The 23,879-nt window shown below is 37.6% G+C and overlaps 1 protein-coding gene across 1 annotated transcript; it reads right to left on the bottom strand.

Annotated features, from left to right (window-relative positions):
- Window positions 1–326: 326 nt before the first annotated feature.
- Window positions 327–21,753, bottom strand: DDX52 (DExD-box helicase 52). Its single transcript, XM_030296150.2, has 15 exons — window positions 21,642–21,753; window positions 20,393–20,588; window positions 16,050–16,177; window positions 14,931–15,116; window positions 12,987–13,130; window positions 12,216–12,327; window positions 11,292–11,364; window positions 10,609–10,812; window positions 8,877–8,967; window positions 6,276–6,398; window positions 5,992–6,142; window positions 5,723–5,798; window positions 4,375–4,446; window positions 3,705–3,797; window positions 327–969 (listed from the first exon to the last, which is right to left on the bottom strand). Exons 1-15 carry the CDS (start codon window positions 21,726–21,728, stop codon window positions 912–914), a joined length of 1,794 nt encoding a protein of 597 aa, XP_030152010.1. The 5' UTR covers window positions 21,729–21,753; the 3' UTR covers window positions 327–911.
- Between the last annotated feature and the right edge of the window lie 2,126 nt (window positions 21,754–23,879).

The following is a 23,879-nucleotide window of genomic DNA, read 5'->3' as shown; positions in this document are numbered from 1 at the left end:
ATGACAAGTAAGGTATAAGCTATTTTACCAATGAGGTAGAAGGATATTTAATAGACCAAAGAATTTAAAATCCTAGGAAACTTGAATAATCAGCCACAGAAGAGGCTGTTTGTTGTGGCTCATGCCACAAAAGGCCATCAACAAAGTAAGAAATAGTAAAATAAAGAGAGCAGTAGATGGTTTAATCTTGGTAGACAGCCTGTGCTGCTTCTTGTCCAGCACCCTCCCCTCCTCAAAAAGTGACGGTGGAATGGGTGGTGGTGGTAGAAAGGGGCATTCAGTCTCAAGGCTTTACTTTTTTTTTTTTTTAATGTTTATTTATTTTTGAGACAGAGAGAGACAGAGCATGAACGGGGGAAGGTCAGAGAGAGAGGGAGACACAGAATCTGAAGCAGGCTCCAGGCTCTGAGCTGTCAGCACAGAGCCCGACGCGGGGCTCGAACTCACGGACCGTGAGATCATGACCTGAGCCGAAGTCGGACGTTTAACCGACTGAGCCACCCAGGCGCCCCTCAAGGCTTTACTTTTAAATCTGGTTCCAGATGACTCTCCACAGCATACATCACACCTTCCTTCATACTTGAAGGGAAAAATCCTTAAGAGTTCACCACATTTGGGTGTTAATTTTAGCATAAGCTTTTGTTCTTCTATAAGAAGTATCTCTCTGGATTCAAACCGCAGAAATGTCAATGAATGTTATTTCCATTGTGTAATCAGTTAAAAGTCACCTACAGATTGAAATTTGACATGATGCATTGATAGTTTAGGATCATTTTTCATCAGTCCCATGTTCTTGTAGTTGCTTTCAAATGTTACAGGTGATTACAGGATTTGAAGTATTCCATGAAAACAACATTCATGCTGGGATCATTAAACTCCATTTCTGATAAAGTCTTTTAGAAAGTTGGTTTTTAACTTTTGTCTTCAAGAGTTACTTTCTTCTTGCTGTTCTGACCAGTGACCTTTTTCCTGTGACAAGAAAATTAAAGAAAGTTGAATCTAACATTCCAGATATACGTACTGTCTAAAACTCTGCCAGTTTAATAAACGTTTCCTGAAGCCTACTGTATAATCAAGTACATGAGGCACTAGGAACACAAGGATGCATTAGATGTGGTTTTTGCCCTTTAGAAAACCACAACCCCCTAAGTAAGACAGAACATCACAGGAAACCACACTACAACATGGTATAAAAGACAGCCTGACTGTGGCCTAATAAGGGTTCACATTGATTAAGAGCTAGATACTGCTATAAGTGCTTCATATGTATCAACTCAGATAATCTCCCAAACTTATGAAAAAGATTCGATTATTACCCTTATTTTATGAGGCAAAGGGGTTAACTTGCTGATTATCACACACTGGTAATTAACGTTAAATATGAACCCTGACTATCTGATTTTAGAGTTTGATGAATCCCATCAATTAGGTGTTTAACAAAGAAAAAGGAAAAAAGTTTTGAGAAGATAACCAATGTTTTCATACTATAGTTTAGTAATGCAAAGCTCCTGGATGTATACTAACTCATTTAATCCTCAACCAACCTTGAGTAGCAGAGTTGGCAATGATTTACATACTTATTTCCATCAGACATAGGGATAAGTGACTTGTCCAAAGTCACTAATACCCCAAGAACAGGTGGTATTAGAGACAGTTCTTCTGACTCCAAATCCAATTTTTCCCTCCACTATACCAGATTGAGTTTATAGGGACTAAAGTCAGGTCCACTAGGCAACAGGATTCAGGTTGATATGGAAAGCTGGGCCTGAAGATATGAATTTCAGAGTTATCAGCAAGGTGTGGGTAGGGTCATTAAAGGAACATCTAGTGTTGGGTCTAGGGTCATTAAAGAAACACCAAAAAGGTGAGCAAGGGTCAGATCAGGTGTTGTTTACATGCTCTATGAAGGATGGCTTTTAAATGTAAGGACAATGGAGACAGCCATAGCATTGTACATGGGGGGCTGCAATGATGAGATTTATACCAAGTGTCCTCAAAGTCTCAAAGCACAGCTTGAAGCTTTAACACCTCAAGTGTAAATGCTACAAACTTAAAAAATCAACAAAGTATAATTCTTTAAAATACTGAAGTTTCTAATTAACATTCAACATAGCCAGCATCTTATACTCCAGTTGATTTCTGACTTGTTAAAACTTTCATCAGCTGCTGCTCAGTGCCTGAAGAGATTACATTTCTAATTCTTGCTTTAAGATCACTCAAAGAATAAGGTTCTGATGCATACACAACAGTTATGATACAGCCCACCACAAGAAAACGTCTAACAAGACAGGTTAGGTGACCAAGGTGGCCAAGCAGGGTGACTGTTTCTACCAATCCACTGGTTTAAGTGTTACCCAGAACTGCTGTCACAAAAAAATTTAAAAACATATTAAGAATTAACAAAAATAAGTACAAACAAAATGTTTTAAGTTTTCAAATGACACTTTTGTAAGTTTGTAGCATTTATTTTTACCAAGTTATTAAAGCTTAAAACTTCACTAAAACTTTGGGACACTGTGTTCACTCTATATACTTGAACCAAACATCACTTTCTCATAGTCAATACAAAATGTCAAGTAAGACTTAGAAGGAAAGTGCAATGCCAGTTTTCATGCCTGTCTCTTTTATATGGCCTAAATGTTACCTGTCCTTAAAGACAGTTCTACCTCCTTGAAGCTTTTTGTAATGACACCAATTCAAAATATTTCTCATCTCTAAACTTTTATTTAAAAATTATTCTCTAGGGGCGCCTGGGTGGCTCGGTCGGTTAAGCGTCCGACTTTGGCTCAGGTCATGATCTCACGGTCCGTGGGTTCGAGCCCCGCGTTGGGCTCTGTGCCGACAGCTCAGAGCCTGGAGCCTGTTTCAGATTCTGTGTCTCCCTCTCTCTGTGACCCTCCCCCATTCATGCTCTGTCTCTCTCTGTCTCAAAAATAAATACACGTTAAAAAAAATTTTTTTTTTAATTATTCTCTAATTTTTTTCATGTATACTAATCTCCTTTCCCTAACTCTAGGAAAGGAGCCTCATTTTATAATCATTCATTTACGCAAGCACCTGGCAGGAGAAAAGGTACTTGGTAAATGCCTACATTTTATATATATTATATATTAACTGGTACCAGCAGAATTTGAAGTGTCATTTTCCTTCAATAAAGAGTAGGATTGATTAGCATGGTTTTGACTACCCCTATCAAAAGGTAGTCTTGTGTGTGCCAAAAAAAATCAATGCTTTAACATCCTCATAAAACTCAGCTAAACCACTACAAATTTACCCAAAGCATACTTTTTAGAGGTGTTACAGTATGCTTCAGCATAAGCCTAAGATCATACTGAAATCCTGCCTGAATAGAGAGCTTCAGGGACGACTCCATCAATGTGAGTCAATAGCCCTAACTGCCTCAGCAAAATGTCCTGGTGTAGGCTGTGTGGAGGTGGTGGGCAGTGCAATCCTAATTCAAAGTGAACTGAAATCATACTTTCAAAGATAGAAAAAACCCGATTATTAATATACAAATACAGAAAAATTCCAAGATTGAATCATCCAAGTTCCCAAATCACAGGCAACCTAAGATGTATTACTTTCATCACATTCTATATAACAGACTGAACCTATCAATTCTACCTCAAAAAATTTATCCTAAGGAAAAATAGCGCCTACTATATGACAGAGTCGAACAGCAACTTTTCTCATCATATACTTACTGTTTATTCTTAGCTTTTTCTAAGAAATATTTTGGAGTTGTACTAATGCTCTCCCTTTCCAATGGCTTCTTAATCATCTTTTTCTTTTGTTTGCTGAAAGTTACAAAGAGAGGAAAGAATTAAATTCAGTGGAACTTAATCAAAAATAGCTAAAGCTAAAACTGGTTTTGATTCTTGATCATAAAAATTCACTTTTTAATCTACTTACGGGTTTATGATGACACTGTATCCACTTTAAAATGCCAAATTACCTAATAGCATTTAGAGAGGTAACCCAAAGGGATGATAAATTCAATTTCTTAAAAAGCCACTGATTATGATTAAAATATGTCCTGTGTCACACTTATAGCCTGTGCCAACAAGCATTACAGTTTGATTTTGAGCAACTGTTTTCTATTAGTGCTATGAACTAAAATGAATTCTAAGCATATTTCGTCACTTACATTGAATAATTTTTTAAAAATCTGAATACTTAATATTTCAAGAATGAAAAAACTGACAAGGGAAGAAGATATAACATTCACAGATATTAAAAAGGAATTAACTTTTATTTTAAAATTTCTAAAAGTAGTAGTATTGCTAGAACTGTAATTGTAAGAGTGTGAAAGCAAGAATGCATACAGAGAGAGAGAAAGAGAGGGAGAAGATCTAGGTAAATTCAAGACTGTACCTTGGTAGTTTTTGGAAACCCTTTATGTATTCTGGTACAGGACATCCGGCCTGCTGTATAACATTGGCAACACTGAAAAAGGAACCCATAAGCATAAATCTGTATAAACCCATAAAGCATTAAAGTGATGCTTATGCATTAAATCCTCTGTGCAACTCAAGAGGAACTAAAACTACACAAAAAAAACTAATGTAGTATAGTGTTCTGCTGTAAATTACCACCAGATGTAATCACACTGAATTAGAACTATCTGCAGGACTGAAATCCATGTGACGATGAGGAATTTTATCTAGCAGCTATTTCTCCTCAACATTTATCAAGCCCTAAAAAGCTACTAAACCCGATCCTGGATGAGGCACGAACTAAAGAAGGCACAAGCTTCAATTTATTAGATACTAGTGCTTACCTATGCACTTGGCATTATCTTAGGCTTTTCACATATATAATAACTTATTCAACATACACAACAACCCTTTACTAATGAAATACTATCATTATCCCCATTTCCCAGATGGAAAACTGAGAGGCATAGTTATGTTGATATGGAGGTCATCATATTCACATGCTTGGAGTTACTGAGGAGACTGTAGATCAATCTAGGCTGTTGGAATATACTACTCTACACATGAACTTGTGAAAAGTCTGCTCAAAGTGAATCCAAGGCTGCCAGAGCCAAGGTTCAGAAGGCACAAATTGAACAGATCAAAGTACAAACTGCCTTTGGCCATAACTCATTTCTTAGAAATGTGAAGTGCTATCAATTATCGTGAGTCTAAATTCACTGTAGGCAGCTAAAATGTAGGAAACCGCTTTTATTTTAAAATCTATGATGATGGGCTAAATTAAGACCCAAGGTTCTAAAAGTATATCTTATGTTACCCAGGCTTCAAGGGGCTGCAACTGAATAATACTGGAATATGTTACTAAAATAGTTTTTCCTAGGACTAAACATAAAATTCCATATGCCCCTAAGATTAAAGGGAAGGATGCACCATGGTTAAGGAATAATTTTGACTGGGATGACAAGATTCAGGGGTTAACTTTATTCACTAAACCAAAAACCTCACTATTAAATTATAAGTAATATTAACCAATGGCTATTGGGAGAATCCTGAGTCTGAAATTTAACAACGAACATTCCGTTATGAGTACTTCCAAAATCTAATAATGGATAGGCAAAATCAAGGCCCTTTGATCATTTTTCCCTTGGTCATGGCTAAAATCTGGTTGACTAACACCATAACAGAATTTGGGACCTGACCATCTTGTAATTATCTGTTAATTGTGTGTGCATATACTTATGAAGTGATCTTGCCATCTTAATACTAAGTTATTTTTCCTAATTTACCTTCTTAATAATGGCTTATCATCCTCAGTGAAAAATGTAACAGCTTTTCCTTTATGCCCTGCTCTTCCAGTTCGACCTAAGGAAAAAAAAAAATCAGACCATAAAAACACTTTTCTGGGGAAAGGGAACTTCAAGATTTACATATAAGGCCCTGGCTTTTCACTAAAATGAGCACTAAAAAAATAAGCACATTAGAAGAGAACAGGAGGCATTAAAATGAGTGGTGCCCAACGGTGGTGGCAGGGGTGGGGACAGGAGACACAACTCACCGATCCTGTGGATATATTCCACTGAGCTGGTTGGAAAGTCATAGTTGATCACCAAGTTCACACCTTTAAAATCAATCCCTCTGGCCAGCAAGGCTGTACAAATAAGAACCCAGATTTTTCCAGCTCTGAAGCTGTGGACTGTGTTATCTCTCTGTTTAATAAAACACGTGTTATATGTTTTAGTACCACTCTGGGAACAGAAAACAAGTACTTCATAAATTTCATGCCAATATTTTAAAATTTAGTCGTTCTTTATCATTTTCAAAGTACACATTTGGCTTTACCTGTTGCTGTGTTCTCTCAGCATGAATAACATCCACATTTATACCTTCATATATGAGCTCATGAAATAGTTCTTTAGCCCTTTCAATGGACTGAACAAAAACAAGAACGGGTGGGTTGAAACCCTAAAAGAAAGGCAAAAATCAGCACATATAACCCATAATCAAGAATAAAATCACAGTATTTCATATGATTTTAGTTCATAAAAGCACCAAATTCAATTTAATGCACTTTTTATTGCCAATTTCTCAGATCAGTGGTCTACACCTGCTTCCATCTTCTTCACCATCCATTCTCAGCTTGAACTCTTATTTCATCTTGCCAATTCCAATAATATCTAATTAATCCCCTTTACTCTTTTACAATGATAGATGCCCACTCCTTAAAACAATCATCTCTTGGCTTCTGTGCCTCAGAGATTTTTAAATTCTGCTAAAATGTATTAACTCTCTTTTTAATTCATTGTTTATCCTAATTGTGGGTATTCCTCCAAAGCTTAGTCTTTGGTTCTCCGGTCTCTCAATATAACCGCTATCTTATTATGTTAGACAGAATCTGTTATCAACTACCAGCTCTAACCAGATGTTTACATTTCTATCATCAAACCCCATGTCTCTTTCAAACCAGCTTTCTATATTTTCAACTGCTGTATTAGGGCTTAGCCTTTTTTTTTTTTAATTTTTTTTTTTAACGTTTATTTATTTTTGAGACAGAGAGAGACAGAGCATGAACAGGGGAGGGACAGAGAGAGAGGGAGACGCAGAATCTGAAATAGGCTCCAGGCTCTGAGCTGTCAGCACAGAGCCTGATGCGGGGTTCGAACTCACGGACCGTGAGATCATGACCTGAGCCAAAGTTGGATGCTTAACCGACCAAGCCACCCAGGCGCCCCAGGGCTTAACCTTTTTACTTTGGTTCACAAACTCCCCTTTTGGAATCTACCGAGGCTATGAAGCTTTCTAATAGGCAACCATGCATTCACACAAAATCTGACATATCATCAGAGGGTTTACAGACTTCCTAAGGACCAGACATGGCTAGAGATCCCTGATGTATAATCTATAGGTTGAGTATCCATGTGGAAAACCTTAAATTTCCTAGAGCCAAATGATATCTTTAAGAATATTGATGAAACTAATGCACAAGCATCATGTGCCAAGCACTATTGTAAGCGCTATATTTATATTAACTCATTAATACTAAAACTATTCCCTGAGGGAAATATTATTATTTCCATTTTATACATGACAAAGGCATGAGGCTAATTTGCCTAAAGTGAGAATTCCAGTCCAGGTAGTCTGGCTCCAAAGTTGAAGCTCTTCACCCCTTCTATAGTCACTAGGTACTTGCAAACGCCTTTCCCTTTCATCCTCCAACTACTCTTAATTTTCCACCACTGAGGCTGTCACCCTCATTTCCCTCATTTATTTCCTCCTCATCTCTAAGCAGCCTAATTTAACAACGTACTAATTGGTTTCCTTACTTTTAGTCACTGTTTAAGTAATTTTCCTTAAAATTCATTTCCTTAAAATGTCTGGTGGTTTCTCTTAAGGTGACCCCTACTTTCCTGTCCAACTTGATCTTCAATTCTCACCTTAAACTCTTTGCCTTAGACAGGTGACCTCTTCATGAGTCTCCCAAATCCACTGTGTTCACGTGCACTGCTTAGACTTTGCTCTAGCTACTTCTCCAACCACTAACTTCCCCCACCCTTTTATCTCACAGATCCTTCAAGGCCCACAGTAGTAGCATTTCCTCCATAAGGCTATCCCCAACCAATTCAACTCTCCCTCTTGGCCCCAGGAAGACTACAGGGATGCTTAAGAAAAATGCTTTTATGGGGCACCTGGGTGGCTCAGTCGGTTGAGCGTCCGACTTTGGCTCAAGTCAGGATCTCGCAGTTTGTGAGTTTAAGCCCCACATCGGGCTCTGTGGTGACGGCTCAGAGCCTGAAGCCTGTTTCAGATTCTGTGTCTCCTCCTCTCTCTGCGCCCCCATGCTCATACTCTGTCTCTCTCTGCCTCTCAATAATAAATAAACGTTAGGAAAAAAAATTTTTTTTAAGAAAAACCCTTTTATGACACTTTTATTGCAAACTATCTTACACAAGTATATTTCTTTTATCCCCTAAAAAAGAACAAATTCTAAGGGCAGGGCTTAGGATTTCTATTTGTTTTATTATTCCCTGCCCTGACCCCTCATAGTTAACTTTTTAACTATGGCTTCTACTCAATACTTACTGAAGGGATAAAAACAGAAAACTGTACTCAGTGTCCTACTCGTTCTACAGTGCTCCAGTTCTATGAGAAACCAGCAGAAGGATGGCGGGAGATGAAGGGAGCCAATACAGATGTGGAAGATGTGGAAAAAAGAGGCTTTCAGGGCAGGAGGTAGGTCTTTTCCTAGCCCACCCTGACCTGGATCAGAAAACTTAGCATATTCTAAGTGGTGAGCCTCCCAGCTTTGGGACAACAGTTGACCTAATGTGCTTACAAATTTACCACTGGATTACTAATATGATATAGGAATAGTGCTCAGCCTCCCACCAGTCATCTAAGACTTGATGAGTTTCGTCCAAATTCAAGAAGATAATCCAAATATACCTTTTTAACAAGTTCTCTCATGGCCAGAAGCTTCCCAGTCTCAGACCCAACAAAGAGAAGCTCTTGTTCTACAGTCTCTACTGCAGAATTCCTGAAAGGAAAACATACCTTGAAGATTGCAAGAACCAATTTTTGTTTCCCCACAGCGTGAATTCTAAATAAATGAAAAAACTTACATATAACCCCCAAAGAATCAACCTTTCCATTGTCAATATAAGCATTTAATTATTTATACCTTAATCTGAAGACAAAATAAACCCTATACCCAAGGGGGGACTTGAACTCACAACCCCGAGATCAAGAGTCGCACAATCTTCCAACTGAGCCATCCAGGTGCCCCAAAGTTATTTTTAAATGTTTTATTCTAACTATAAATGTTATCTAAAGAAAATTTGGGGCACCTGGGTGGCTCAGTCAGTTAAGCGTCCAACTTTGGCTCAGGTCATGATATCATGATTCGTGAGTTTGAGCCCCGCGTTGGGCTCTGTGCTGACAGCTCAGAGCCTGGAACCTGCTTCAGATTCTGTGTCTCCCTCTCTCTCTCTCTGCCCCTCCCCTGCTTGCACTCTGTCTCTCTCTCTCAATCAAAAATAAACAACCAATTGTCCATAATTCTACCATTTTAGAATAAATTTTGACATGTTTTTGTAGTCTGGTCATAAATTTTCATGCATTTCATTACAAAAAAATTCTAAAAATAAAATTACTGGATCAAATAATTAGAACAATTTTAAGGTCGTTATTACTTGTCTGAGCTTTTTTTCTTAATGATTAGCAAGAGTTTTTTAGTAGACAGTTGGGGGGGAGGTATCTTAAGGCTTTATAAACATTGTAGGATGCTGTAGTACATTACACTATGTCATAAATATTTTTTCCCTTCTGTTGTCTGCCTTTATATTTATGGTGAATTTGTTCTGCTTTCTTTTTTTTTCTCAAGTTTACTTATTTTGAGAGAGAAAGAGTTATTTTGTGCAAGAGTGGGGGAGGGCCAAAGAGAGAGGGAGACCAAGAATCCCAAGCAGGCTCTGGGAAGTCACTGCACAGCCCAATGCCGGGCTTGAACTACAAACTGTGAGATCATGACCTGAGCTGAAACCAAGAGCCGGACGTTCAACTGACAGAGCCACCCAGGTGCCCCTACTTTCTTTTTATATAACAGAAGTTTTAAGTTTAAAGTAGGCAGGGTATTTTTTATTGTCCCATTTGGCTTTTTTTTTTTTTTTTTTTTACTTAATATGGTATTATAAAGAACTTTTTCATAATAATTTTCATACTTATCATTTCTTAGGTTGCACAATATTCTATCAAGTGGCTATAATTTCCTACAACTTTTTTCTACTAGTGCACATTCACTTAGCATAAAATGCTCCCCCAAGTATTTTTTTTAAAGGAATTATAAATCAAGGGGCTAGGTAATATCAGCTTTCTCCTCTGTCGTCCTACTTAATTAAGCCATCCAAGAAACTAAATCCCCTGGGTGGCTACAGAACTCAGGTCATGCTTTGTGGATGGGAAAAATCAACTGAATGACAGAAATACTAACATGACAACTTGAGAATCTCCCCTTGGATTATTCTAAAATAGAAAATGCTTAATCAATCTTGACTTTAAAGAATTCAGTAAAACTTTCCCTGTTATTAATCTAAGGCCAAACCTATCTCCTTGAATCTAAAAAAGAAAGGACTTGTATTAAAAAAACAAAAATCAGTGGATAACACAGAAGAACAATTACCTTGCTCCAATGGATACAGTGATGACATTGTCCAGGTTGAGTTTGCACCACTGCTCCACATCATATGCAAAAGTCGCACTGAACATAGCTCTTCTGACCTTATGGGATGTGCAGGCCAGGAAAATGGAAGCCAGCTGGTCTCTGAACCCAGTTTTGCCATCTTCAAACAGTTTGTCTGATTCATCTACCACCAGCCACTCAACACTAAGAAATAACAACACAATTTGTGGGTATTGAACTGGAAGATCTAAGACGCTTCACTAAATTGTGGGGACACAAGAAGTCAAACCATTATGCTCCTTCTCAGATCCACACATCATACCAGAAAAAGGTAAAAACAAGATAAACATAAAGTAGTGTTCTATTCTGTTAGCCTCAAAGAAAGGAGGTCCCAATAGCAACAACAGAGCTTCATATAGACCTTATAAACTCCATCACCACTGCTGAAAGCTATGAAAACATCTAAGGGAATTCTGTACTAACTGCTTATCAGAATCTGTAACTTTCTTCTAGACCAGACAGTTATTTTCCTGTGTTTAATAAAAACCATTGTTCTCAGCACAAACACTGACTAGAAGTTGGTAGATTGCAAGCTCCAAAAGGCAATAATACAAGCAATCAAGGACAAAATATAATCAACCAAGTGAAAATACACATAAGAGAGATTAAAATGTTATCTGTACCTTGTTAAATCTATTCCTGGAGGATCCTGCTTTAATAAGTAGATTAGTCGATTTGGAGTAGTCACAAGAATATCTATAGGAGAAACAAATAGTACAGATTGTGAAAGCAAGATTCATCTCCCTCAAACTAGGGAATTAAGTCTCCTGAATTTCAGTGAATAACCTGAAGAGGGGAGAGGAGGGGGAGGTTATACTCGCTATCTTACTACACCAACACAAGTTCTTTCTTATTTGTAAACTAACATATATATTTTTTTAATCCATGATAGCACAAATTATGCTTACTCTCCTTTTATATTTGATCTGCCTACTCAACTTCTAAGAAGCAAGAACACTATAACCCAACAGTGTTATTTTCAAATACTTCATTTTGTTTTTCAGAAAAATCCTTTCTTTAAATGAAATTTTACTTAGAAGCTCAAGATGAGAGACAGGTAAAAGCTGGTTTTCTGACTGATACAAGGGTAGGGATGTGAGCCATTCTTACCTGCAGAGTATTTCCATGGCAGATTAAAAATCAATAATATAAGGCAGGGTTTCTCAGCCTTAGCACTACTGACATTATGGTCCAGATAATGTTTTGTTGTAGGGGACAGTCTTGTGCATTGCAAGATGTTTAACAGCATCCCTGGCCTCTACCTACCACAGGTTAGTAGCACCCCAGTTCTGACAACTTAAAGTGTCTCCAGATATTGCCAAATGTCCCTGGGGTGGAAGGTGGGTGGGGGCAAAATTGCCTCTGGTTGAGAATCACTGGTATATATTTATATAACTACTGAGTGGGAACGGGGAGATCTCTTTTAGCTTCTCTAAAAACCAAACTGATTGTGTGCATGCCTACATTTTTAAGAACTCTTAGGTGACAGAGTATCTGTAATTTGCAAGTCCCTTGCATGCTCTACAGCTCAAACACGAATCCCTTACCAAACTTCTTAGATGATTTAGGTCCAAATTTCTTGGCTGCCACTGCTGCTTTGTGTATCATGTGTATCCTGAATCCTGTTCCCTCAGAGATTTTTACTAACTCTCGGTGAATCTAAAATGGAAAATGATAAAAACATTAGCTGCTAAGATACTTAAATGAGATGTATTGTCTTGTTTACATTATTAAAATAAATCTATTACCAACCCATGAATAAGTTATTTATTTATCTTAAAGTTTTATTTATTTAAGTAAACCCTATACTCAATGTGGGAAATTAAACCCATAATAACATGTACATTAACCTGGAATCTCGGCATTTTCTAATCTGCTATGTACTGTTTTTAGAACATAGTGCTATTATAAAACTATTTCATGCTTGGCATGTATTTTCTACTAAGCACATTGGAAGGGTAGAACAGGTCACTGTATGTTTTTTTTTTTTTTTCCTCTCAAACCTGAGATGAGGTTTCATTCATCTAGGTGAGAAAAATACATTTTAGAGAGGAACTATATATTACCGTAGCCTAAGCTTAAAAGGTCTTAGAGTATTTACCAAAGAATCATTAATGTTAAAATCGTTGTTTTAGATCATAAAAAGACAAAAAACTTGCCTATGAACAGTAAGATACAGAATAGAGTGCCTGTACAGAATACTTGCCCATGCCAAAAAACAAGGACCTTACTCTTTTTGAGATCTTTTTATTACCCTCATAAAAGAAATGACTGAAGCAAACACCAAACCCATCCTCTTTCAAAGCTACAAGTCATACCTGGTTGGCAAGTTCTCGTGTTGGTGATATAATCAGGGCTCTGAAGCCTTTATTTGTGGGTTGTTTTAGTTGCATCAAAATGGGAATGCTAAAAGCCAAAGTCTTTCCAGATCCAGTAGGAGCAGAAGCCAGAAGTTCTCGACCCTAAAAACAAGGCATATTACATATAAGTACATAAACTTTTCAGAGCGTGGTTAAGTAATGCAACCAGCCACAGAAATAATAAAATAATCATAATGAATGCAGTCATTCATATTCCCACTGCTAATCTAACTTTTCCCACATTTGCTTTTCTAACATCATCCACCAGTGCCCCAGTGGAGTTTCTGAGCATTGCCACCAAATTCCATTTGAATTGGGTAAAGAATATGGATAACTAAAATCCAAAGATAATTCAAAACCTCAAGTATTTCCATTACTTCAATTTTTCTTTTGCATAAACTCTTATCAAAGCAAAATTCTAAAACCAACTTTTCTCCCAATATCAGTATTGCTCAATCCCTAGGGAAGATGGTTTTTTTTTTTTTTTTTAAGTTTATTTATTTATTTTAAGAGAGAGCGAGTTAGCAAGTGAGTGTGGGGGGAGAGGCAGAGAGAGAATCCTAAGCAGGCTCCATGCCATCAGCACAGAGCTCAACTCGTGGCTTGATCTCATGAACCATGAAATCATGACCTGACCTGAAAATTAAGAGCCGGACACTTAACCAGCTGAGCCACCCAGACGCCCCTCCATAGCGAAGGTTTTAATAAATAACAGAATGGCTGAAGGTAATAAATAAAAACTGGCAATATCCTGAGTGACAGTAATTTATGTGACAGTCTTCAAAAAGTCACTATGATTTTAAAGCTTTAAGTTGCAACAGAAATAATCTTAAATGAAAATTAGAAGCAAATTTACTATAATGTGAGTCTATATCATTCAAAAGTACTCTCACTTCAGTTCCCAAAGAAAACAGAAAAGACAAGTATGGATGAAAAGGTAACACATATCTTTTGGCTACCAGAACCAAAGGCCATCTTGGCTACATGCGGGGGGAAAAGTCAGCTCTCGTTAGTACAAAAAGAAACCTCAGAAAAATTTCATTTCCAAAACTCTTAAATTAATCCATACCTCTATCAACCAGTAGATAAACAAATTGTGGTATTTTCAAACAACAGAATTCTACTCACAAATTACTGATCAATGCAACATGGATAAATCTCAAAAACAATCTATGCAGAGTGAAAGAAACCAGAGATAAAAAAAATAAAAATAAATAATGGACGATACCACCTATATGACATTCTAAAAGAGGCAAAACTAATATACATGCAATAGAAACTAGAACAGTGGTTACCTCTGGGCAGGAGTGAGGACTGAATGGAAAGGGCACAGAATTTTCTGGAGCAACAGAAATGTTACACATCCCCACTGGGGTGACAGTTACATAGGGTATGCCTTGTTGGAATTCACTGAACCGTGAACTTACAATGTATGCATTTTAATATATAAAGTATACTTCAATAGCAAAAAGTATTGGGAAAAAAAAAGTCAGGCTGTACAAGAATTCTATATTTCACAAATAGTTCCTGGGAATTATAAATTAATCAGGGATGAATAAACAGAACAGTCCTTATCCTCAGAGGGTTTACACTCTAGAAAAATGCAAAAGGTAAACATAATTAGTATAAACATAGAGTAAAGTGTAAGATAAATGTGGTAAGAAAAAGAACACACTGAATACCTTGGAGAACTGGTGGTAGAGGAAACAGGGTTGGTAAAAGAAAAAGATCACATCGAATTATAGTGATATGGTGGCACAGACGTTTGAGATGGACCTTAAAAGTAAAGGGAGGATTTCAACAGGGGGAGATAAGGTAGAAAGGAAAACTTCAAATATGGAAGAGAATGAGCTAATACACAGAGGAAGGAATGTTAGAGGCATCATAGACCTTCATACTCACATGCAGCATAACTGGAATGGCTTGCATTTGGATTGGTGTAGGCATCTGGAAGCCTGCATCTAGAATGTTCTGAAGTAGTCGAGAATTGATTTTATATTCCTGGTCAAGTTGCTGAAATGTAGCAATTGGGTCAGGAAGATCAGTTCCTTGGACATGAATTTTGTGTTTATTCCGGAAGAAGTTTATCTGAAAAGTGAAAGAAAGGGGTCACCATAACTATGGTCATATACTTTATGTTATAAAGCAACAGTAACAGTTTCCAGGATAAGCTTTAGTAGCATGAAACTTTTTGGTGAAATTCCAAGCACTAAAGCATACAGATACTAGATATATTTCATGCTCTTTCATAGACAGAAGACCTTCATAACAATAAAACCCATCCATCCACTTTCTTCATATTAATGTGTCAATACCATGAGTAATGTGTTATTCATATTAATATGCTACCATGATAATTATTAACTTGTAATTTTATATAAGCTTCTAGAAGGCAGAAATTGAATCCATCTAGTATTTTTCTTTATATGCCACTTAACCACACAAGTGCCAATGCTTTTTGATGATTTATTCTAAACTCTACTTATTAAAACTGGGACAAAAACAGAGTCTAGAGTGTTGATTTGGTTTATTTTCCATTCTCTGATAGAGAGCCAAATTCTGGATTCTGGGTTCCTGAAGTGAGCTGAACAATATTCTCCATCTGTAACATGGCAGGCGTGCAACAGACATGACAATGATATATTTGTTGTTTTTTCTGTATTCTACTCCCCCTAGTCCCAAGGTATAAAATAGGTTTCTTAAGATTTCTAACTCTCAAATCCCTGTCAGAGGAAATCTTTCTAAACCAGCTTAACAAAGATTAGAAAGGGGGAAAATTTTGTTTATCAAAGGGGATATGAAATTTAAAAAGATTCATTCCAAATACATTATCAATCTTGAAATTTGAACAGGTCAAGAAATTACATAGTATGTAGTATATAAATATAGTATACTATATAAGAATAGTGTGTATGTGTGTATACACACATACTGTATTCACTTTTACCAACAGAACACTCCAAGGACAAGGGAAAATTCACTATGTCAGAAGATCAACTGGGGCTAAGACATTTTTCTAACCTTTTCTTTTCTGAGATTCTCCAACTTCCCTGAAGTTAGTTTATTTTCTCTTTTAATTTTTTTATCTTCAATTTTTGCTTCCACAGATGATATCCACTGTATAGAACCTTCTTCTTGAGAAGTAATTTCTAAAATATATATCAAAAAATTAAAAGATTTTAAATGCAACATCCTTTTTTTTCTTAATGTTTATTTATTTTTGAGAGAGAGAGAGTGAACATGAGCAGGGAAGGGCAGAGAGAGAGAGGGAGACAGAGGATCCAAAGCAGGCTCCAGGCTCTGAGCTGTCAGCACAGAGACCAATGTGAGGCTAGAACCCATGAACTGTGATATCATGACCTGAGTCGAAGTCAGATCCTTAACCAACTGAGCCACCTAGGCGCCCCTTAAGTGCAACATTCTTGAGTGTAGCAAACAGGCCATAGCTTCACACTAAAGTAAAGCACTAGCTAATACAACTAGAGAAAAGAAAGTAATAAGAGGTATAAAAATTGGAAACGGAGAGGCAAGTTCTCTGTTGGTAAAATCAGAGCTCTGAAGTTATTTCAGCTGTGTAATATGTAGATGACTGTATACTTGAAAACAACAAGAGATCAAATTGAAAATACTTAAATAACAGATTCCAGGGGCGCCTCTGTGGCTCAGTCAGTTAAGTGTCTGACTTTTGATATCAGCCCAAGTCATGATCTCATGGTCCCTGAGATTGAGCCCCACATGGGGCTCTGCATTGACAACTTGGAGCCTGCTTGGGATTCTCTCCCTGCCCCCCTCTCTGACCCTCCCCCTCTTGCTCTGTCTCCAAATAAATAAAAACATTTAAAAAATTTTAAGAGAGATTTCAATGAGACAACCAGTTTTTCTGTATGTAACCAGTTAGAAAATAAATACTATGAAAGAAAATATTTCATATGAAAATATGAAAGAAAATATAATAGCAATGAACACAGCATAGTAAGGACTACTGTAATATAAAGATAGCAATTCTCACTATAACTAAAATTAGTTTAACGAAAAGTCATGACAGGATTGTTTTGGAAACCAGACTAGCTGACTTTAAAATTCATGTGGCAGACACCTGGGTGGCTCAGTCAGTTGAGTGTCTGACTTCTGCTCAGGTCATGATCTCATGATTCATGAGTTCGAGCCCTGTGTCGGGCTCTGTGCTGACAGCTCAGACCCTGGAGTCTGCTTCGGATTCTGTGTCTCCCTCGCTCTCTCTGCCCCTCCCCAGCTTGAGCTCTCTCTGCCTCTCAAAAATAAACGTAAAAAAAAAATAAAGTTCACGTGGCAAAATAAATATGTAAGAATAACCTTAAAAATTCTAAGAACAACAAGCAAGACCACTTCTGATATTTCTTTTAAAATTTTTTCACTTCACTGAGGCACAATTGACATACAATAAATTGCATTTATTTGAAGTATAAATTTGAGAGGCGCCTGGGTAGCTTAGTCGGTTGAATGTCCGACTCTTGATTTCTGCTCAGGTCATGATCTCACGGTTCATGGGTTTGAGCCCCGTGTTGGGCTCTGTGCTGACAGTGCAGAGCCTGCACTGAGAATAATTTGCTTTTTCTGGAATTTTATATAAATGGAATCATGTAGTATATGCTCAATTTAGTCTGGCTTCTTTCACTCAGAATAGTTATTTTGAGATTCATCCATGTTGAGCATGTATCAATAGTTAACTTTTTTACTTATACGTAGCATTCCATTGTATGGATATACAAATTGTTTATCCTTCACCTATTGAAGGACATTTGGGTCATTTCCAGTTTTTAGCTACTGAAAATAAAGCTGCTGTGAACATGCGTGTACAAGTCTTCGTGAGGACATAGGCTTTCCTTTCTCTTAGGTAAATTCTTGGAGTGAAATACGTGCATCATATGGTAGGTGTATGTCTAACTTTTTTTTTTTTTAATTCCTTTGTCAATTTCTACCCAAAAAGCCTACTGGAATTTTAACTGAGTTTGTTTTACATTGATTCTACATTATCATTTTAGGGAGAAAATATTTAGTTGAACAATCAAAGCATGATATGCCATGGGGCACCCAGGTGCCTCAGTCAGTTGAGCGTCTGACTCTTGATTTTGGCTCAGGTCATGATCTTAAGGTAGTAGGATTGAGACTCTCTACCTCTGTCCCTCTTCCACACATGTGTGCATGTGCTTTCTCTCTTTCTCAAACAAAAACAAAAACAAAAACATGGTGTGCCACACCACTCTGTACTATGCCACATATGTGCTAAGTTATATTTCTGGTTGCTTAACATTTGAATCCTTTTCCCAAATTTGTGGCTGGTCATTTTTTTTTTTTCTTTTAACTAATGTTGGTGGAAGCTTTGCAGCCAGGGAAGTAAAATGACTTTTATTATAACACTGTAACAGCAAAACTGTGGAAACAAAGTAAATGTCCTTATACAAGGACTTGTCAAGTCAATTATGTAATAACATCCCTACAATGTGTAATGGCATACCCTATAGTATGATTCAATGAACACAGCAGTGGACTTCCTGTTGATACAATGTTTCTGGTGGACAATTCCAAAATACCTAAATTTAAATCTATTTGTTAATCTACTAACAAATTTGTTAATCTATTTGAAATTAACAATAGATTAACAAATTTGTTAATCTATTTGAAATTCCATTTCTTTTTCTTTTAATGTTTATTTATTTTGAGTTTGAGAGAGAGAGAGAGACAGAGAGAAAAAGAAAGAGATTGCCAGTGCATACAAGCAGGGGAGGGGCTGGGGGAGAGAATTCCAAGCAGGCTCTACACTCAGCACAGAGCCCAACAGCCCAACGTGGGGCTCCATCTCAGGAACATGAGATCATGACCTGAGTCGAAATCAAGAGTCAAACGCTTAACCAACTGAGCCACCCAGGTGCCCCTGAAATTTCTTTTCTAAGAATTTATCAGATATAACCCCCACATACACACAAAGATAAGTGGAATGGCATTTATTGCCAACACGATAATAGCAAAAGTGAGGAAACAAACTAAATGTCCATCACAAAGGAATTTGTTAAATTGATTATGGAATGTACAATGGGATACTATTTTGTTAAAATGAGAAAGGCAGTGCAATTCCTACTGGTTGCAAACAATCTCCAAAATATGTTGTTGTTGTTTTAACAAAGTGTAGGAGGAGGAAGGGTTCAGACTAGAATAACATATACAGTATGCTATTATTCAGGTAATAAAAGGAAGTATAATTATAATGAATATATATCTTTACAAAAATACATAAGAAAATGATTAATAGTGGTTGCCTCTGGAGAAATAGGGGACTAGAAATAGAAGAATGAGAAGAAGATTTACTTCTAACCACTGTATAACTTTTAAAAACCATGTATAAGGATTTTATTGAAAAAGGTAAATAGCTAGGAAACTTAACAGCTATAACGAAGAAGATACAGTACAGAAAAAAAAAACCTATGAAAAATAGGCAAAGAGTAAGAACAGATGGTTCACAAATGTTGAAATGTAAATATCCACTAAAGCATAAAAAAATGCTCAACCTCACCAGTTATCAAGAAAATGTAAACAAAAAAAAGTTTAATTCATTAGATTGACAAAGAATTTAAGACCAGTAGTATCCAGCATTGACAAGGGTGTGGGAAGTCATTTTTCAGTATATGTTTAGAGAAAGAAGTGAGCATACTCTTTCAGCCAGTGATTCCACTTTTGGGATGCTAATTACAGAAATAACAGGACCTATGGAGCACCTGGGTAGCTCAGTCCTTTGAGGACTCTTGATTTTGGCTCAGGTCATGATCTCTAGGTTCGTTAATTCAAGCCCCAAGTCAGGCTCTGCACTGACAGCTGACAGTGTGGAGCTTGCTTGGGATTCTCTCTCCCTCTCTCTCTGCCCCTCCCCACCCTCAAAAATAAGTAAATAAACATTTATTTAAATTTTTACTTTAAAAAAAAAAAAAGAAATAACAGGACAAAAGGATATATGTACAAGTATTTTTTTTTGTTTGTTTGGAGAGAGAAAGAGAGTGTGAGTGAGCAGGGGGAAAGGGGCAGAGAGAGAAAGAATCTTAAGCAGGCTCCACACTCAGTGGGGAGTCCAACTTGGAGCTCAATCCCACAACCCTGGGATTATAATCTCAGCCCGAAATCAAGAGTCGGAGGCTCAACCAATGAACCACAAATATCTAAGGCCCTCCACAAGTATCTTTATTGTAACAATATCTGTAATGGGAAATACCTGGAAACAACCTGAATGCCATTAACTAATGGAATGACAGTATATTATCTGACCTTAAGCCTGTATTAATATTTTTGTAACTGAAAAAAAAATAATAAAGAAGGAAAAAAAGAAACCAAGAACTAACCTGAAGTCATCATCTTCCTCTTTTTTTTGTTCTGCTCCCTCTTCCTTTCAGTTAGGCTTTCTTTTTTCTCTTCATCTTGAAGCTCCTGACGAGTTCTTGATGCTCCAAACTCACCTGGGACAGACTTCTTGTTTCCAAAGAAGTCCAGTCCCTGCAGCACCTCTGAAGAATCAAAGTCATATTTCCTTTTTCCTACCTAAAACCCAAAAAAATTAAAAAGCAATCTAACCGACTGACATTGCTTTCACCCAAGCAGTATTGGCAAGTAAGGATGTGGGTATAATAACTCACCATCTTTTTTTTACCCTTTCACCAAGGGTGAAAGGTGTTTGTTGAACTGACAAGTGTGTTTTGGGCAAATAGAACACAAGATGACAACTTTCCTGACCTTTTAACAGTAATAACAATCACAATAGCAGTTAACACATATATGCTTATCAGCATAACATCTATATGCTGTCAGGCAGATTTCTAAGCATGTTTGTATATATTAAATTACCTCAGCCTTCAACAACGGTAAGAGGTAAACAGCGATATTACCAATGAAAAAATTCTCGGCATTTGGAGGTCAAACAACTTGACCAAGGCCTCAAAAGTATTTGGACCCCAAAAATCTGTCTCGAGTTCAGACTCTTAACTAACACCATACGGCCAGAGAAAGGTGAAACACACGTGTCGCCCAATGACAAGGTTGATACTTAAGATTTTCCATAATCGGGCCCCAACTAACTTCTCCTGGCTTATCATTCACCCGCCACTTCCCTATGTAAGATTCCCCATTTCTAAATCACTCTTCTCATAGGTAACTTTACACGCCATGAGGTTGTGGGAATAAAAAGACCCATGCCCATTAAAGCTATACGCACGGCAAGCCAACCTGGGTAGACTACAGTGAAAGAAACTGTTCTCTTCATTTTGGGTTAATTCTGTTTTTGAAATCCCTTTCCAACAGTTTTGGAGAAATAGCTACTTTTGAAAGGATTCTAATTGTGCTCTGAATAAACTAGAAACCGGTGAGGGGGCAAGGGTTTCCGTGCCAGGCCCACCTAAGACTATAAAAGAGGAGTAAGAGTTCACTCGGAAGGCAGGACTTGACCGGATAGGTCTGCGCTCGAACCCAACGCAAAAAGAAGGGAAATGCCTCACGACCAGGCCACGGCCTCCGCGTGCCGGCTCTACCAGTAGCCAGATCATTTTCGGGCTCCTGCGCCTTCTCTGTTACTCAGACTTGTTGCTCTGCGCACAGTACCTGGAATCGCGCCGCGTCCGCCGAGAAACGTCTCACGTCGAATTTGGCCCCCACGCCAAGCCGGCGAAAGAGATCGTGAGCATCCATTTTTACCCAGACAGCTCCGCGACCGCAGGGCGCCTGCGCAGAGAACTTCTCCTAGAAAGTCTGGGGCCCGAGCCATGGGCGGAAGTGGTTGCGGGGGGGGGCGGGGAGGAGGGGGCGGAGCCTGGCGATTCTGAGAGGCTGGATTGTATAGCCTGTCTTTGTTGATTAAAAAAATTATTTATCAAGATGCTCTTATGCCGGGCACTGTTCTAGACTTTTATGGGTAGTTTGGTGAACGACACCTTACGATTCCCCACCTCAGGAAACTTACATATAAGATTCCCCACCTCAGGAAACTTACATATAATTGTTAACTAAGCAAGATAATTTCGAAAGTGAAAAGGCTGTGAATGAAACAAGTAACAGTGTAATTGATAGAGAAAGGCACCGGGAGCAACTTCTAGGCAAATTAGTCAGGTTCATTCTGAAGAAGTGATATTTGAGCTAAGAGAAGGCAGTCTTTCCCAGATCCGGGAACAGCATTCCAGGTAGAGGAAACATGTATTTGAAGAAGGGGGGAAAAGGTTTGAAACATTGAGGAAATAGAAAGGTCAGGGTGACTGGAGCCAAGTTGCAATGAGGAAGTGTAGTACAGATAAGGTTGGAGGGACAAATAGAAACCAGATCTCATTGAGTCGTATAAGGAGGTCATAGTAAGGAGTTTGGATTTTAATCTAAACTTGCTGTGAAGGTATTAATTATTTAATTATTATTATTATTATTATTTTTTGCTGCGAGAACATGATTTAGCATACTACATTATATTTATTTTCTTCATTGTATTGGTACTGTACAAAATTATTCACTTATGCATTGCCTCTCCCCGTTCTAGAATGAAAGTCCATGAGCACAGGAATCTAATTTGCTTCACTGCTGTATTCCCAGTTTCTGTGCACTCTTCAATAAATATTTGATGACTGAATGAGTGAATGTTTTATAAAAGATTACTCTGGCTATTTAGAGAATGGATGCAGAAAGGCTAAGACTGGAAACAGGAAGGCTAGTCAAAGTAGAAATGATGATGGTGGCTTAGTTTAGTGTGGGTCTCTGTGTGGATAGAGATGAATGGATGGATTTGGGATCTATTTGCAGGTAGAGCTAAATGCACCTGATTGATTTTATGTGGAGGTAATGGAAAGGGAGGAATCACACAAATCACTCCAAGGTTTTTTGCCTAGACCCCTGGGTAGATGGTATGCCATTTACTGAGCTAGGAACCACTATGGAAGAACAGGTTTTTGGTGAGGATGAGGCATGGGAGTGGTGGTGGTGGTGAGGAATTAATCGCTATGTTTTGGACATGTTAAGATACCTAATTGACTTTAAGCGGAGAAGTCTGGGTAGGTAGTTGTTTCCCTAAGTCTGAATCTCAGGGAGAAAGGTAAAGGCTGGAGAAATAAATCTAGGAGCCATCAAAATATAAATGGTACAATGGAATACTATCTAAAAAGCATTTAACTTATTAAAATTGAGTTATACATATTCAACCAAAGAGTGTAAGAAATACTTTAAATAGTGTGGGTAATTCCTTTACATTCAAGGAAAGCAAGTGTGGGGTAAGCATGAGATGGGGAATGTAAATCTGCTGTATTCTCAGATGGAATCAGCCCCCCCCATTTCCCTCTCATAGAAGGAGAATCGTGATGTTCAACTTGTGTCCACTTTTAAAAAATAAGTATTTTTCATGAAACCTGACCCATAAGTGAAAGCCCGAAGTACTTTATCTGTTGCTTCATGAAAACAGTTTATCTCAACATGGGAGGAAAATAATTGACGTAGAGCTTATTAGGAAGTGAAATGTTGGCCTTCAATTTGGCACATAAATATGGTCATAACTATTTAAAAAATCAACATGTGAAACCACAACTACCATACTTTATAGGAGATTTAAGGAATTTCCAAGAATAATTCTATTTCATGAATTTTCTTCTCTTCATGAATTGACTTCAGAACCCAATCCCTATGTAAGTGGTGACAAGCCATATCTAAAAGCATAATCATGTGGCCAACAGACTCATGAAAAGATGCTCAACATTACTCATCATCAGGGAAATGCAAATCAAAACTACAATGAGATATCACCTCACACCTGTCAGAATGGCTAAAATCAAAACCATAAGAAACAACAGGTGTTGGCAACGATATAGAGAA

The sequence above is a fragment of the Lynx canadensis genome, chromosome E1 (genome assembly GCF_007474595.2).
Source record: "Lynx canadensis isolate LIC74 chromosome E1, mLynCan4.pri.v2, whole genome shotgun sequence".
Taxonomy (NCBI): Eukaryota; Metazoa; Chordata; class Mammalia; order Carnivora; family Felidae; genus Lynx; species Lynx canadensis.
The sequence above is the reverse complement of the archived record's forward strand: the minus strand, read 5'-3'. Positions and strand labels throughout refer to the sequence as shown.

Bases quoted from the DNA above. Each gene is read 5' to 3' on its own strand.
- DDX52 (XM_030296150.2), bottom strand. From the start codon at position 21,728: ATGGATGCTCACGATCTCTTTCGCCGGCTTGGCGTGGGGGCCAAATTC. The intron at 12,328-12,986 runs GTATGACTTGTA...TTTCCATTTTAG, and splicing joins CACGAGAACTTGCCAACCAG to ATTCACCGAGAGTTAGTAAA. The intron at 970-3,704 runs GTAAGTATATGA...TTCTTGTCACAG, and splicing joins GAAAAAGCTAAGAATAAACA to GAAAAAGGTCACTGGTCAGA.